General features: G+C 46.7%; 2 protein-coding genes and 1 pseudogene across 3 annotated transcripts in view; all 3 read left to right on the top strand.

Annotated features, from left to right (window-relative positions):
• Positions 1-17,717, top strand: part of LOC309808894 (centrosomal protein of 78 kDa-like) — a 981,446-nt pseudogene that overhangs the window by 235,553 nt on the left and 728,176 nt on the right. The gene's annotated exons all lie outside the window — the stretch shown is intronic.
• Positions 1-17,717, top strand: part of LOC309807680 (interferon regulatory factor 6-like) — a 445,413-nt gene that overhangs the window by 92,646 nt on the left and 335,050 nt on the right. The gene's annotated exons all lie outside the window — the stretch shown is intronic.
• LOC309808078 (forkhead-associated domain-containing protein 1-like) overlaps positions 1-17,717 on the top strand; it is a gene marked incomplete at both ends in the record, with an annotated part of 196,499 nt that overhangs the window by 17,976 nt on the left and 160,806 nt on the right. The window contains one exon of the mRNA XM_082628085.1: positions 15,971-16,241. Coding sequence (XP_082484211.1) covers positions 15,971-16,241 — 271 coding nt within the window. The remainder of the gene's footprint in view (positions 1-15,970; positions 16,242-17,717) is intronic.

Genomic DNA, 17,717 nt, shown 5'->3' with positions numbered 1-17,717 from the left:
TGGGGTGGGGTGGGGTGCAGAGGTGCCGTGTTGTGTCACCTTCCGTGCAGCCTAGGGCTCGGGTACGGCCACAGGTGGAGTTCGTCTGGAGCGCGTCACTCTTCCTTTCGCGATTCTGCGAAGTTCAGCCCCATCGCGTGGGTGCCCGGGGAGAGCGAGTCCTCGCGCCCTCTTCTGGGCATTTCGTGGAATTACATGCAAGGGTTGCCTAGCGACCAGCCCGGAGCGAGAGCGTTTTCCTGAAAAGTGAAGCTTGGCGAGGGGAGGTGGAAAGCAAGTGTGTGCTTTTGAAGATGCAGAGATGGATGCTTCCTTTTTAGACAGATCAGTGCTCTGCAACTTCCTAGCTTTGCGACCTCGGCCAGGGTTCTCTGCGTGCCTGGGTCTGGGTCTTCTCAGCGCTGCAGGGCGTTGAGAGAGTATCTATGTATAAAAAGTCAAAGTGTCTGGCCGGAGTAGACACTCAAGGCCTGCCAGCTGTTATCACACCGGATCAGAAATGTTCCCGGGATCAGGACCTAAAGTATGGCCCCAGGTTAAGCGGAACGTAACGCAAAATTCGCCCAGCAAAGCTCAGTCACCAGAAGTATCTGGTTCAGTAGGGAGGCAGGATGGGGGCTGGTTAGCAACACAGTCCTGGGTCAGAACCCCAGCTCTGCCACTGGCCTACTCGGTGCACTCTTGCACAAGCCATTGGACCCCTCGGAACCTCGGTTTCCTCATCTACAAAATGGGGCCAACGACAGCAATGACCTTGCAGGCTTATCTCGAGGGCTAAATGAGATGGTTCTAATTGTAAATCTCCCAGAATAATGCCCATTCGTGGTAAGCACACAATACCTGTCGTGTGTGTCCCAGAGAGACGGCGTGTTAACCTCACTCCCCAGCACCAAGAACGCTGCATGGACTGAGACTTCTGAGGCTTAAAGTCCTTTCTGGGACGAGGCTGGTTATAAATAAATAAAGTTTAGAGAATCTAGACAGAATCCTGTGGTGTCGGTCCCCTAGGCAGCCCTAAATACTCACTCAGAGAAGATCAGCACCGTCCCTCCGGCTGCAGGGCCCATGACACCGCATACACCACGTTTGGCTTTGAAAATCTGGGACAGTTTTCTCCTGCTGCTTCTCAGCCCCCTTTTCCTCCTTGGACCAACATTAAAGTGTGCTCACTTGTGGGATGCACTGGGATCCACTGGCCGCCCTGAGGAGGGGCTCCTGACCCAGAAGGTGTTGACCTGATCAGGGGTTCTCAACATGGGTTCTAAGGATCCCCCTCGTCAGAAGCACGTGGGGAGCAGACCCACAGTGCAGATCTGGGCTTCACCCAAGGCCTGAGGACTCATACTTAGGATTCCCAGATGAAATACAGGACACCCAGTTAAATCTGAATTTCAGAGAAGCAACAAATAATTGTTATGTACAGGTGTGGCCCAACTATTGCAAGGAACCACTTATGCTAAAAAAATTATTTGGTGTTTATCTGAAATTCAGATTTAACGGACACCCTATAGTTTATTATATATTGATTTATTCATTTCTTTATTTATGCGAAATCTGGCAACCATACACATCCTCCCTGGGAGTAGGGCCTGGGAATTTAGAATCATTTGTATGGAACACTTACAGAATTTTTTAGGGATCAAAGAAAAGGGGATTTCACACTCCCAAGCCTGAAAATCCAAGTTCATGAAGTTTGATTCAATGTGCCCCAACATGTCTGATTCCAAGAATTTTTCAGGAATGTTCAGTAAAATTACAGGTTCTCAGGCCCCCTCCCTGGGAAATTCTGACTTTGTGGCTTGCCCGTGGGGAGAAGAAGAGGGGGAGCAGCAAACAATATCTGCATTTTTTTCTTCTTTTTTCCTACAAAGATATTTATTGAAATATTATTTATAGGGGCATAAAATTTGAAAACTATTTCCATCCAAAGGGGGCATTGTTTAATATATTATATTGTTTAATATATTATAAGGAGTTTAATATACTATAAGGAGTTCATTTATATATGGAATACTCTTCTGCCTTTTTAAAATACAGCTTTCTTGAGATATAATTGACATGCCATAAACGTCACATGTTTAAAGTCTGTAAGTGGATGGGCTTTGACATATGGGTACACCTGTGAAACCATAGCCACAATCAAGACAGTGAACAGCTCCTTCATCCTCCAAAGTTTCCTCCGGATCACAGCAAGTGTTTGTTTGCTTGCTTGCTCTTAACAGCTTCACTGAAGTACAATTTACATAACAGTAACTTCACCCATTTGAAGTGTCCAATTCAATCAATTTGAATATATTGATGGAGTTGTGCAGCCATCACCACAACCTGCTCTCAGAACATTTTCCTCCATTTCTATCACCCCAAACCTCGGAGAAACCTTGGAGGTATTTCATTTTGGGGTTTGTTTTTAACTTTTAATTTTCAAAATTATGGTAAAATACACATAAAATTTACCATCTTAACCATGTTTAAGTGCACAGTTCACAGTGGCATTAAATCTATTCACACTGTTGTGCAGCCATCACCCCCATCCATCTTCAGAACTTTGTTCATCTTCCCAAACTGAAACTCTATGCCCATCACATCAAACCCCCTGCTTCCTTCCTCCCCTCCCACCATGCTTTCTGTGTCTGTGAATTGGACTATTCTAGGTTCCTCATATAAATGGAACCTTACATTGTTTGTCCTTTTGTGACCATCTTATTTCACTTAGTATGATATCCTCATGGTTCATTCCAGTTGAATATTTCATTGTATGGATTCACCACATTTTGTTTACCTGTTCATCCATCCATGGCCACTTGGGTTGCTTCCACCTTTTGGCCATTTTGAGTAAGTTTGTTATGAACACGGGTGTACAACTATGGAATGGGGACTTTATTTTACAAGGTGCTTCTTATATAATTGTGGGGAAAAGTGATGACGACCTCTAACCTTGAGTAGATAAGACGGAAGAAGATGCTTTGTAAGAAGAGAAACCAGGAGAGCAGCAGGAGGAATCACTGACGTGAACAGCACTGTGCTAAGCAATGCACCTGCTCTCCCTTATTTCACGCTCACAGCAACCTATGAGATGGGTTCTCCCATGATCCCCATTTGACAGACAAGGAATCCGAAACTCAGAGAGGTTAAGTAATTTCCCCAGGGCCACACAGCTTGTCAGTGCAAATTAAACACTATCCCCACTTGTGGAAAAAGGAGGGGAGAAAACCATTTAGTCTGATGCTAGCTGGAGCAGTAGCCTTGACTGGTTTTCACACCGAGGAAAGCATACTCTCACGGTCACTCGAATATGCACGGATTTTTTCAATTCTTATTCCTACACGCACTTGCACCTTGCTTCATTCCTCGGTTGACTACAGGCAGCTGCACAAGTGTTCCCCCGGCCTGTGCCCAGGGCACTTTGCAGGACTCTCCACAGCCCCATCTTCTCAAAAGTGCTCTCTGCCGGGGCGTCCCCAGCTTGAGAAGCTTCCATCCATGACGCTCATATTCATGGAGGGGTCCTTTGCAGCGTCCGTGTGAGGGCAGCCTGTGGACTGACTGACACCTTCCTACAACTTCCACTTCCTGATGACCCCAACCTGCTGGCTATTTAAAAGAAGAGAAAGGAAGAGGGGAAAAGGGAGAGGTATTGAAGAGCATCTCTCATCAAATATTTTGAAGCCCAGTTTTTCTAAAAAATTCGTGGCTGTCTTGCTTCCGGCATATTCTTGTTTCCAATTGATTTTGGGGTCCCTGGTGAGGGCGCTGTGTTTCCTCCTTGGATGGAGTTTCCACGGAGGACTGCACTGTTATCATACAGATTAAGTATGATGAGAACTGTTCTTCTCCCGACAAAGAGTTCCCAAATGAAAGCATTTAGTTCAGGTTTTGTGGTGACCCTAACCAATAGAGGAGGGTGTGACAGCATTTTACTGGGGGAGGGGGGTGAGGTGCGGGGCGCTTAGGAATCCAGATGTGTGTGCAGATGTCACAGTGGTTAGAGCACGTGCCCTGAGGTCAGACTGACTCCAGCGCCGTCCCAGCCCTGCTCTTGACCGGCTTTTATACTGGACGTGCACAAATCATCTACCTCTCAGGGCCTCGGTCCCCACTCCTGTAACAATAGTTCCTACCACCTTGAGTGACTGTGGTATTAAGTGGGCAAAGTGCGTAAATTGCTTAGTCCAGCGTCTGGCACCTAATAAGCACATGATAACCCTCAGCTTTAGAGTCAAGCAAACCAGCATGGAGCAGCCAAGATGCCTCCTTTGTAAATGTCCTTTTGGACAGGGAAGCCTCCCAAGACCTGCCCCCGCTTGCAGATAAATATATTTGCAGATAAATTACCCATAGAATAACATACAAGATGGAAAAATATAAAGAAAAACTCTTGTTTGACAAAGTGCATTGGCAGCCAGGTTGTGCCCAGGACCATCCTTTTTTTTTTTTTTTTTTGCGGTCGCGTGCCTCTCACTGTTGTGGCCTCTCCCGTTGCAGAGCACAGGCTCCGGACGTGCAGGCTCAGCGGCCATGGCTCACTGGCCCAGCCGCTCCGCGGCATGTGGAATCTTCCCGGACCGGGGCACAAACCCGTGTCCCCTGCATCGGCAGGTGGACTCTCAACCACTGTGCCACCAAGGAAGCCCCCAGGACCATACATTGTAAATTATAGCTCTCTCATCAAAGTATTACCTAGGGCTGCCATATTGCACAACTCCAGGTTCACCATTCACAACGTAGTCCACGTGGATGGCGCCCACTGAAGCTGTGCAGGACATAACCCGCAGGGCCATCTTCAATGCCCTGAAGCAACCGTTGATTAATCCCATAGAGTCTTGGCACCAGGCGTGGGAAATTGAGGTCCCAGAGTCAGGTGTGCCGCCGTGTTGTGGGTTTTGTTTGTTGTTGCCTTTACTCATGCTTTCTGAGCTCTGGGAAAAGGGGTGTGGAAACAAGCTGTGCTAGTCACAGGGGCGCCGTTCTTACAAGGCAGCTGAGTAAGGAAACCCACGTCACCCATATGTATCCATCATGTCTTTCTCTATTCTGAAATACGGCAAAACGGATGGAAATGGCCAGAATGAAAAAGGAAGCCAGGCGCCACAAATGACGTGCCGAGTTGTTCCATGAGGGGGTTGACAGCTCCTTATCGGCAGCCCCCATCCCCATGACTGCCTGTGTCTGGCCTTCCCTGTAGCCTGCTCTGCCCTGTTCCCAGTCCAGCCAGACTCTCCCCCGTGGCTCCTGGATACTGTCTTCTGTCCCTGCAATGTCATGACGTCCTGTCTTGCGAGAAGAGCGCCCTCTGTCGGCCAATATTCCTTGCTGCTTTAATGGGGAAGCTCTGCAGAACACAATCGAGAAAGCAAGGGCTTTGGAGTTGGATGGACCCAAGTTGAAATGCCAGCTGCAACTGGCTTTACCTTTCTGAGCTTCAATTTCCAATTTCTGCCAAGGAGCTACTCATTAATCCCAGGTCCCCTTTCCCCCTTCAGTTGTTTTTATAGAGGTCCCTGGGACCACCCCTATCATGGCATAAACTGAGGCTCAGAGAGTTTCAGTGACTTCCCCAAGGTTAGGCATCAGTCATATAGATCCAGAGACAGGATTAAAAGCCGGCTCTCCTGAGTCCCTTGGAGCCTTTCCCTAATAGCACGAAGCATCGTGGGGCCGTGAGAGCCCAGGCAGGTCCTTCACTGCCCAGCGGTTAAGGAAGGTCTTGCAATTCCCAGTCCAACCTGCAGTTTCACACGCTGACAGGGGATGATTCATTATGTGGGTAAAAACGAAAGCCACTGATAATAGAAGAAAATGCATTTTCAGTTATCTGGCTTCCTTGCTTGTTTGGCTCCACTAACTTATTTTTTGGCTGCACCAATGCAGGATCTTAGTTCCTTAACCGGGGATCAAACCTGCACCCCGTGCTTTGGAAGCGTGGAGTCTTAACCACTGGAGGGCCAGGGAAGTCCCTGGCCCCACTAACTTTTTTTCTTTAATTATTTTATTTATTTTATTTATTTATTTTTGGCTGCGTTGGGTCTTCGTTGATGCGCGCGGGCTTTCTTTAGTTGCGGCGAGCGGGGGCTAACCTTCGTTGCAGTGCGCGGGTTTCACATTGCGGAGGCCTCTCTTGTTGCGGAGCATGGGCTCTAGGTGCATGCGCTTCAGTAGTTGTGGCATGCGGGCTCAGTTGTTGTGGCTCGCGGGCTCTAGAGCACAGGCTCAGTAGTTGTGGCCCATGGGCTTAGTTGCTCCGCGGCATGTGGGATCTTCCTGGACCAGGGCTCGAATCCCTGTCCCCTGCATTGGCAGGTGGATTCTTAACCACTGTGCGCCCAGGGAAGTCCACCCACTAACTGTTTACCAGGGATATTGCTGCCGTTCCTGGACAAATTCAGTTGCCCCCTTTCTTCTTCTTTTTTGACGATGGTGATCACACCTGATGGCTAATGTTTTATGCTCATTTATTATGGACCAGGAAGTGTTCCCAGCATTTCACGTGCACTATCTCACGCACTTCTCACAGACTAAGAAATGGCTGTTAGTATCCCTGTGTCTTACAGACAAGGCACAGAAATGACACACTCGTCAGGGTCCCAGAGAAGGAGCAGAGCCGGGAGCCGGACCAGAGTCTGTGTGACGCCGGATCCCAAGGTCTTAACCCGAGGTCGGCACGTTATGGCCCAGGGCCAATTGCGGGCCATCCCCTGTCTTTGTAAAGTTTCCTGGGAACACAGCCATCCCATTCATTTCAGTATTGCCTGTGTTGTCGGCTACAAGGGCAGAGTAAGCTGGGCAGATCCTATGGCCCACAGGGCTGGAAATGCTTACTGTCTGGCTCTACAGAAAACGTTGACCAGCCTCTGCTTGTAACATTATGCAGTACTGCCTCTTTAATTTGACTTGGTTTCTGAAAGAAGAACTTAAAATAGACGGGGGAGCTGGGGAGAAAGAACTCACTCAGATTGAGCCTTACTGTGTGCCAGGAAATGTGCTGGTTAATTGCTTAAGTTTACTGAGGAATAAGAAAAAACAGACAAGCTGGAAAACTAAATTTTGAACAGACTTTTCAATACCTCTTTAAAAGAGAGCTGGAAATATGTGGTTCTAAATATACATACACATATATATGCATTTGCAAATATAGTAATAATATAATTACATTGACATGGATCTGATAAATATACTAGACATTAACATATTATATATACAACGGATGCATATTACAAATTTTGCCTGTTTCTTCAACTGGAAAGTTTTCTTTTAAAACTGTGGACTGTTGGGAATTCCCTGGTGGTCCAGTGGTTAGGACTCAGTGCTCTCACTGCTGAGGGCGTGGGTTCAATTCCTGGTCAGGTAACTAAGATCCCACAAGTGCACGGCGAGGCCAAAAAACGAAATAAATGAAACTATGGAATGTCTTCCCTGAGTCACTTTTGAAGCAGAAATTTGGGGTTTGTAGTCTGAAGCCTGCTGTAGCTAGAGAACTATTTATCTATCAAAGTTTCTCTAAGCAGTGTTTTACTACTTGTCTTATGATTGGTTCCTTGGTCTTAAATCATTCTTCTCTGGAGATGCTGCTTTACTTTTATAAGTTGAAAGGTAAATTTGGTGCATGATGACAGTCTGGTGGGTTTTATTTGAGCATGTCATAACCTTTAAAACAACTTTCACTCTGAGTACATAGTGATGCTTATGCTAAAGTCTCAATAAGCATACTGTCCAGGAAATTTGATTGTTTGCAAGTGTCAGAAAACCAACTAAAACTAGCCTAGGCAAAAAAAAAAAAAAAAGCTCATGGAACTGAAAAGGCCAAAAGCTGCAGCTTAGGCCCAGCTGGATCCAGGCGCCCAAATCATGGTCAGGAATCTGACTCTTTCTTCCCTGTTAGCTTCCCAATCTCAGACAGACTCTTGCCTCACCTGTAGGAAAGTGGCCAGCAGCAGCCCCAGCACCCTACAAAGTAGCAGTTCCAGGGAAAGAGCCAGCATCTTCATTGGCAGTGGCTTGGATCACGTGGCTTCCCCTGAACCAATCCCTGAGGCCAGGGGCAAGGAATGCTCTGATTGGCCAGACCTGGGTTATGGTCTCACCCCTGGGGTGGAAGGGTCAGAGTTCTATGGACTCAGGGTTGTCAGGGAAAGGGTGTCTTCCCTGCAAAAAAATTAAAGTGCCCATCCAGAAGATGGAAGAAATGGATGCGGCGGAGACAAAAACAAAGAAGATGTCCATGACATTAGGAAGCATTCCTATTGCCTAAGTGGAGCCTTCCGAACGGGATTTGCCACTAGGGATGTGGGGGGAGGGAAATGACGAATAATCCACTTTTCCATTGGAAAAGTCCCAGGCCAGTCTCCAAGGAAGCAGAGTTGCTCATTTCTCTCCTGTGGTGAACAGGTGTGATGAGAAGCTCAGAGTCGGGGCCTTAGTTGTCCATCCCCAAGAAGGGTGGCGTTTCCACGTTCCTGGGACCTCTGAATAGGGCCCGTTGTTGAGGAGGATGTGGCTTTACTGTACCGGGGGTTGAGAAGCCGGCAACTGAGTGAATGACCAGAGAGCATGGGGCCCTTCAGAACAAAGCCTCTTTCTGGTCAAGCTTTGTCATCTACCTGACCTCGTAGGATTTCCTCTACCTTGTGCTTTTACAGGTCCCGTGGGGACCTACTGATGTGATGAGAAATCCTGAGGCTGGGTGTTTTATATCAAAGGCGATTTCCCAAGATCAGTGAAGTGGAGGGCACGGGGCAGCAGGCAGCCTCAGGCTCGGCCTCCGCAGCAAAAACTCACACACAAGGACCCCTGACGCTGTGTTGTCACCAGATGTCTACAGGCAATGCAGATGACATCGGGGGAGGTGGAGACGGGAGCGCGGGCTGAACCCTTAGCATCCTGCTGAGACCGGGCCGCTTCCTGCTTCCTCTGGCAGACCACACCCTTTGTTACCAAACCAGAACCACGTTGCTCCTTCTCTGAACTTAGTTGATGATCATTCATTCATTCATTCATTCATTCCATCTCTCAATCTGGCAAGACCGAATTGAAGCAGGCCAAGTCTAGGGGTAGCAAAAGCTATTTGCAAAAATCCGGCTGTTTTCTCATTAGATTCTATTTCACATTTTATGGACTGACCAGGAAGCTGATTAGAACTTAAAAGGAAAGGAAAAACCGTAAGGTTGAAGATTTACAAGAAAATGGGAAAATTAGATGGGCCAGATCTCCTTTAACACAGCTGGGAAAAACCCAAACGAATGGCTTTTCTGAACAGCTCAAAGGGACTTAATTCTTTTAAGTTCCAAAACCTAAAAATAATGTATAACTTGGCGGTTCTGTGTTCTAAATGTATAATCCTGATTTCTCACACTGAAACCCCGTACATAATTTACCCTTTTCTTGGGGACATAGAATTATTACCCGTCTCTGAGTTACGGTGACACCCCGGGAGCTGTTGAGATAAAGGCCTTTTGTCCTGGCACCAAGAAGCCCCCTCTCCTGGCTTCTGAGATCTACTGGCCATGTTTTCTAGTCTCCATTCTGTCTTTCCAGGTCCATGGCTCCTCCATGCTGGGGTCAGTGTGCTTCCTCGCCACCATCACCCCTACCCCCCAGGCCCTTCCAGACTGTGGGAATTAAGCTCCACATCTATGTATGTTAAATTCTTCTGTAAGGAAGACGATCTCTTCTCCCTCCTTTATGTACTTACTCGCTAATGTATCTAGGTCAGTATGGACTCATGCATACTGATTTTACAGTTTGAGTTTATAATCCAATACTCATTAAGTATTTCTTCGCTCAAATTCTTCCAGCCTTGGCCACTGGGAGCTCTTTCAGATTGCTTACTGTGTCCTTGAGCATCTCCCCACCTTTTCGTTTTGGGCACTTCCTTACTCTCTGCTGTTACAAGATGCGCCAGGCTTAGCATGTATTTTCCCCATCCCAGCCCCAGAATCAAAGTGCTTTTTATTTACACTCCGTTTGCCAACCGTTCAGCTCAGTCAGCGAACACCTACCATAGCAGGCACTCTGCTGGGTGCCAGCACAGCCAGCAATTGGCTGGTAAATATTTAATGACCAGCTCTCTGGAAAAAGTAAAGTACATGGATGCATAGCATAAGGTTTACTGATATAAAGAATGTGTAGCACAGTCTATCCATGTAACAAGAAATACAGTACTCTTTCTTGTAAATTCTATATAGCCAGCTAAGTCTCACAGAATGCTTTCATTGACTTTAGCTGAACTCTTGTATCCATAGCCAATTTCTCATTGCAGTTGACGAATGAGAGAGTTCCCAACCTGAGCACTCGTGGGTATTTTTGGATATTTTGGATTTATGAATAATACAAGTGAAAAAAGAAAGACGTTAGAACTCCACATGTTCATCAGTGACATGAGTGAGTTTGTTGCTGCATCAGATAATAATTTTCAAATACTGGAAGAACGTTTCCCCAATTTTTTGCTCTATTCATAACATAATGGCTAAGACACAACATGCTTTTGTATAAGCTGCATTGTTAACATTTTCTCCATTACTGTCTTAAGTCTAGGCAATCAACAAAACAAACAAACAAACAAAATCAAGCTCTACATGAACCACCATTATTAAACCTATTTATAAAAGTTTTTAAAAATCAAGCCCTCATTTATAACATTTCCTGATTTCTATGTTGTAATACGCACTCCACGGTCAATTTCCAGCTCCCAGTGACACATCCCTGAATACAGAGAAGGAAAGAGAGGTGTGGTAACACATTACTATGTAGCATTTCCAACAGAAACATATAGTAGAGTGAAATAAACTCAAGAGCATAGGTAATAATAAAATAGAGTAAAATAATTAAGAAGAGGTGAGTTTTAAGTTTGTATCACCTTTTTTTCTGATATAATTTAATGGTAAATTTATGTAAGTTAATTCTTATTAATGGCTGTGTTTATCAACCAGTTCGCAAAATTCCTGGACATTTAACAATCGGTTCTCGTGAGCGGGTACCAGCTGGGCCCAGGACTCCTCTGGTACAGCAGTAAACATACCACAGGTCTTCCCGGATGGAGGCTGGGGTCCTCTGAGCTGCTTCCAGGGCGTGGCATGTACCAGATGAATAACACTTCCATAAGACAGTTGTCAGTGTTCCTAGAAAATCCCATTTCTAAGTAGCCCATGCGATGTCTTGTGGTTTTTCACACAATCTAATGGTCATTTCCTTTTTTTAACTCGGAAAATATCCTATCATTCACTAACCAATCATCTAAGATCCGTTTGTGAGTATGGAAAGCAGGTAATAAATCATGACTTCGAGTAACCTAGAAGTCCTAAGAGCACAGGTATTGGAGTCAAATTGTGTCACCACTTCCTGGCCGTGAGACGTTGGGCAAGTCATTTAACCTCTCTGAGCTTCAGTTTCTTAATCCACACAATGAGGGGTAAAATGCCTCCTGCAAGATTATTCTGGAGATCAGATGAGATGACGTGCATTAAGTGCCCAGCACAGTCTGTGGCACATCTGTGGCTTCTCTACACAGTGGCTCATAGCCGTTGTATTGTCCACAATTACTTACAAATGGCAGAGCACATAACAAGCTCTCCAAGGGCAAGGTCTAAGTTTCCACCTTCTCTGCAGGCTCCAGGGCTTCCTGGCAGAATTCATGTGTACTGTAGGCACTCGATGTGCAAACTACTTCCAATTTTTTTTAGGGTCTCCCGTTCAACTTATACTCTTTACAGGGTTAGAAGCAGATATTGGGGAAATAACACAAAGAACAAATAGATAATTTGAAAAAAAATGGATAGTGTTTTCTTGAGTAAATCATTGATCTGTGTTTATTAAAGCTAATATAAATTCAGCCGTGGATGTGGTCATGGTTAATCCAGGTGGTTGACAACCTGCTTTTTTTTTTTTTTTCGGTACACGGGCCTCTCACTGTTGTGGCCTCTCCCGTTGCGGAGCACAGGCTCCAGACGCGCAGGTTCAGTGGCCATGTCTCACGGGCCTAGCCGCTCTGTGGCATGTGGGATCTTCCCGGACCGGGGCACGAACCCGTGTTCCCTACATCGGCAGGCGGACTCTCAACCACTGCACCACCAGGGAAGCCCCAACCTGCTATTTTAAAGGTAGTATGGAAAAGAAATCAGGAGTATCACATATGCTACCTCAAAAACAAAACAAAAAACCCAACCATGGCAACATACCATATGGTCAGAGAACAGACACAAAGAAAGAGAAAAGGCATTAGCGTGTATTTTTAAACTAAAGTTTCTAAAAACAGACTTGAAGACTTCCCTGGTGACACAGTGGATAAGAATCCACCTGCCAGTGCAGGGGACACAGGTTCGAGCCCTGGTCTGGGAAGATCCCATATGTCGTGGAGGAACTAAGCCCATGCGCCACAACTACTGAGCCTGCGCTCTAGAGCCCACGTGCCACAACTGCTGAGCCCATGTGCCCCAGCTACTGCAGCCCATGCGCCTAGAGCCCACACTCCGAAACAAGAGAAGCCACCACAAGGAGAAGCCTGCGCACCACAACAAGAGTAGCCCCCCGCTCGCCGCAACTAAAGAAAGCCTGCACGTAGCAACGAAAACCCAACACAGACAAAAATAAATAGAATTAAATCTAAAATAAATAAATAATAAAAACAAACTTGTTGATAACTGACCTTGACCCCATGCTTCCTGTACAGCCCAGAGCTAGCTTTTAATGTGAGTCTTCTTCTTATGTTTGCTTTTCTCCCTGCCTGTATCGTTGTAGTTGCCAGCAGCAATTTCTGAGAAAACCTTGACCTTCCCTTTGATAAAGCAAGCCGGGAAACTAGAGAAAACCAACTTTAACCATCCAACTAAAGCTACCCTCAACCAACATGCTTCAGAGAAAAAAAAAAAAAAAAAAACCTTTATTTTTAAATTTTTAAACCCGACGAGCTAGGAGTCTCTGCTGCGTTTATACATCTTTGGCTCCTTCCCACTAGGGGCCCTATCGTTCAGGCTCTGTGTGCTGCAAGCAACAGAAACCAGCTCTAGCCAGCCTCAGGGATGGAGCACTTCAGGGTAGCACCCCAGCCAGTGCTCAAAACCAGCTTCCTTATTTTCCCCACCATGTTCACAGCAGCATAGTTATAATAGCCATGAGGTAGAAACCACCCAAGTGCCCATGACGCTTAATGGATAAACAAAATACACTCTAAACTGTATGGTGGAATATTATTTAGCCTTAAAAATGAAGGAAGGGCTTCCCTGGTGGCGCAGTGGTTGAGAGTCCGCCTGCCGATGCAGGGGACACGGGTTCATGCCCCAGTCCGGGAGGATCCCGCATGCCGCGGAGCGGCCGGGCCCGTGAGCCATGGCCGCTGAGCCTGCGCGTCCGGAGCCTGTGCTCCACAACGAGAGAGGCCACAGCAGTGAGAGGCCCGCCTACCACACACACAAAAAAATAATAAAATAAAAGAAGGAAATTCTGACATGTTACAACATGGATGAACCTTGAGGGCATTATGCTAAGTGAAATACGCCAGTCACAAAAAGACAGGTACCATGTGATTTCACTTATTTGAGGTACTTGGTACTTAGAGTAGTCCAATTCATAGAGACAGAATGTTGGTCACCACGGGCTGGGTGGCGGAGGGAATGGGGAGTTGTTGTCTAATGGTTAATAGAGTTTACGTTTTGCAAGACGAAAAAGTTCTGGAGATCCATCTCACAGAAATGTGACTATACTTAACACCACTGAACTGTATACTTTAAAATGGCTAAGATGATAAATTTTATGTTGCAGGTTATTTACCACAATCTGAAAAATAAATAAACAGCTTCCCTCTCTCCATGTCTGGGCTCCACTCCCTCATGCTGGCTGCATTGTGAAGTCCCACCAGGTCACTCCAGATCCTGGTGTCCAGCCAAGTCTTCTTGGTTCTCCTTGGCTCTGATTGGATCACTTGCCCCACCACTGAACCAATCAGTATGTCCAGGGAGTGTGATTGGTTGATTGCTTAGCCCCACCCACAGCAATGGGCCGACAGATTGGGAGGGAGATTCCTGGAATTTCCAGAAGAGCCAGGTGGGTTGCGGCCTGTCCACTACGGCAGTGGATCACTTGAGGCATGAGATATGAGCACTCCCTTCAGCACCCTGGCAGTTAGTGGGCAGTGAGGCACATCTACCTGAGCATCCCAGCACAAAAGGGAATTCCTCCACACTACCCGTGGTCTCTCGATTTGTTTTCTATCAGGCGGGGGTAAAACATATTCAAATTTCCCCCTTCCCACCTTCAGCCCTTTCATTCGATAAATCTTTATTAAATCGATGAGGAAAGGTTGTAGGAATGATTGAGGCAAGACAGCCCCAGAGGAGAGGACGGGAAGGGATAGGATGGATGGAGAAGTGAGTGCAAGGCAGGAGCAGGACACCTCAGCTTCTGAAAGGAGAGAAAGGAAGAAAGCTTAGGTGGAGACCGAGGTGCCCACAGTGGAGAGAAATTCGAATCTTCACATAAGGTAACAGAGTTCTGGAACACTGCCAAGTCCGTTCCTGAGACAGGTTTCAACGGGGCCAGTGTCATCATAAATGCTGGGCCAGGTGTCGCCAGGCAATTGGAGTTTGATTTTCCCGAACAGTGTTCTCCCTGACTCCAAAAAAGTCTTCAGGGGAATTCACCAGATTCTTGACTTGGCTGGGAAAGACTGTAGCTAAAAGACTGGTTTGGGAACCTGAGTGAGTGGAGAACCTTCCTCTTGAATACAATCCAGCTGGAGCTATAGGAAGTTCTGTCTGCCAGTGCTCCTATTTCGGAAGCATTCTGTCCTGTTTCTCATTATGTGTCTGCAGTCTGCAGAAAGAGAAACGTGACCGCCACAGGCGGCAAACCTTTGAACTTAGCTTCTTCCTTGAAAAGTGTGTTTTTTTCTGCCAAGAGACTGGGGGCGGGGCAGAGAAGGGAGAGAGAGACAGAGAGGGAAAGAGCTTTCCAGAACCCCAGTCCCACCACCCTCTCCACCACCACCTGAGCTTGGTGAAGTCCTTAACCTCTCCAAGCCTCATTTGTAAGCTAGGAATAAGGAGAGCTCCTCCCCTTCAGGGCTATCGCGAGAAATCGGTGAGTAATTACAGTAAATGGTAGCATTCACGATGTCACGGTTTAACCACTAGGCTCGGGGAGGGACGGCCACAACAGCATTAACCAAGACAAAGCCAGGTGTCAGCACCTCTCAGCATTTGCTTCTCCCGGTGTAGATGGATTTTGATGTGCTCTCTAATGAAAGTAGCTACAGACATCTTCCGCCGGGTCAGATGAAAAAAGGTTCCCTCGATAGATATTTATGGAGCGTCTGGCAAGAATCAGATGTGGCAGATGTTGAGGATCACAGGCTAATGAGCCAGCTGGGTTTCGAGCCAGTTGGGGTGCCTGCCACCCCAGAGCTCTCGGCTTCGGGGAACAGGTGGAATGGGAGTGCCAGGGAGACACACAGTGTGGATGTGTGTGTCCTGGAGAGCTGGGCTTGAATCTCGGAGATGTGTTCATTCATTCTTTCAACCAGTATTTAAGGACCTACTGTGTATGTGCCAAGGGTTTATTCTAGGAGCTGAGGATACGGTGCTGAGCAAGGTAGACAAAAAGCTGTCAGCCTCTCAGAGCTCAGAGGTGGCGTTGTACCAGCTCAGACGCTCACTGCCAAATCTGTGGTCCTGGGAAAGTCACTAGGTCTTGCTCAGCCTCGGGCTCATCACAGAGCATCAGGGGTATTAAATGAGGTAATGCATGTGAATCTCTTGACTGGGTGCCTGGCACGAAGGCTGCACCCAATAAATGGTGGTGTGATAGTGTGCAAGGTGACCCATGGTGGGGACCGCCATCCCAAATTTGGGGAGAGTGTGGGAGGGATTCTTGGGAGAAGTGACTTATACGCCGAAATCTAGGGCAGCAATTATGTCGCCGGGACAGAAAGGTGAAGACCACCCCAGCTGCTCGTAACCTCCCCTGACCCTCTTGTCTGCCCCTGCAGGTCTCCTTCCCATGGGTGAGGGGCCCAGCACCTTGGCCAAGGCCACAGCCACCTTGGGCCACCCAGCAACTGAACCAGTCACCCTCACCAACACAGACCCCCTTCTACCCGGGCATCTGGACAGCGCCAGTGCAGAGGAGCTGGTCGCAGGGGTCCCCCGAGCCCCCCATGGTCCCACCAGCCTCCCACAGGCGGCCCGTGAGTGCCAGCGAGAAGATGTTCTCCTTCGAGGTGGACAGAGCCGCCCACAGCGTTCCCATCATCAGGCAAGGTACTCATGGGCGCTTCCTTGGCGGCTTAGGGGAGGGGCTTTTGCTAGGAGGATGGGTCTCAGTTTCTGCTTTCCCCTTTTTTTAAAAATTTTTATTGAGGTGCTGTTGATTTATAGTGTTGTGTTAGTTTCAGGTATGCAGCACACTGAATCTGTTCAACATATACATGTATCCACTCTTTTTTAGATTCTTTTCCCATATAGACCATTACAGAGTATTGAGGAGAGTTCCCTGTGCTATCCAGTAGGTCCTTCTTAGTTATCTCTTTTATGTATAGTATTGTGTATGTCAATCCCTCTCTTCCAATTTATCCCTCCCACCACTTATTCCCGGTAACCATAAGTTTATTTTCTACATCTGTAACTCTATCTCTGTTTTGTAGATAAGTTCATTTGTACCTTTTTTTAGATTCCACATATAAGCAATATGGTATGATATTTGTCTTTCTCTGGCTTTTGCTTATGTTCTCTGGTTCTGAAGTAGAACATAATCAAATGTGAAAAAATTGGGATAAGCAGAAAGTTAGAAAACAGTAAAAGATAAGCTGTCACCCTTATCACCAGAATTCTCCCTGTTGACTTTTTGGTACAAACTCCTCCAAGACTGTGCTCTGCCCATCTGCACACGTCAGTACCTCTGTGGTGAGTGTGTGTGTGTGTGTGTGTTTGTACATATATATGAATATATATGAATCTGTATCAGAATCTAAATTTATATACTTCAACTCAGATGTACAGACATATTGGTAACTGAAATCCCTCTTGCCTTAGGAGGTTTTTAAATATTTTATTACCATTTTACAGGTAAGAGGAGACTGAGGCTTATGGAGAAAATTACTTCTCCAGAGGTTATGTATTCAATCTAATCTAAAATAACGCTTTTCAGTCAAATTTAAGGCTGGTTATCTCAGTGACTGTCACTCACAGCCTGGTCACTTTGGGGACACACAGCCATCAGGGTTTCCTTCTCCCCCCCTCCCCCCCAGAAGGCCTCATGGCACTTGGGGAGGAGACTTCCTGTCTGTCACCATCCTCTTGGCCTTGCCAGGCTTACTGGCAGAGTAGCTGGGTCGACTTAGTCCCTGGCATGATTCCCAGGTTTCTTCTGTGGCCACTGGTGTGAAGGTCCCATTCTCTGTTTTCCGTGTCCCAGCCCCAGACCCCTCTGAGTCCCCAGGTCTCTCGATGCCTCCACACCCTTCCCTGGTCTCACTCAGGACCACTCACCTAGTCACTTCCCTCAGCCATTCAAATAATAGTTATTATTCTGAAATAAACAGACTAAGGAGCAAATGAAAGGTATCTCTGCAGTTTACATCATCATCATCATCATCTAAGGAACGCTCATGTACCAACCACCCAAGTTAAGAAATTACTCAGCCATTTCCCCCCAGCATTTTTTTTAATTTAATTTTATTTATTTCTTTATTTATGGCTGTGTTGGGTCTTCACTTCTGTGCGAGGGCTTTCTCCAGC

This window comes from Mesoplodon mirus (genome assembly GCF_964341445.2).
Source record: "Mesoplodon mirus genome assembly, chromosome: 7".
Lineage (NCBI taxonomy): Eukaryota > Metazoa > Chordata > Mammalia > Artiodactyla > Ziphiidae > Mesoplodon > Mesoplodon mirus.
This window is presented reverse-complemented; position numbering and strand designations above follow the sequence as displayed.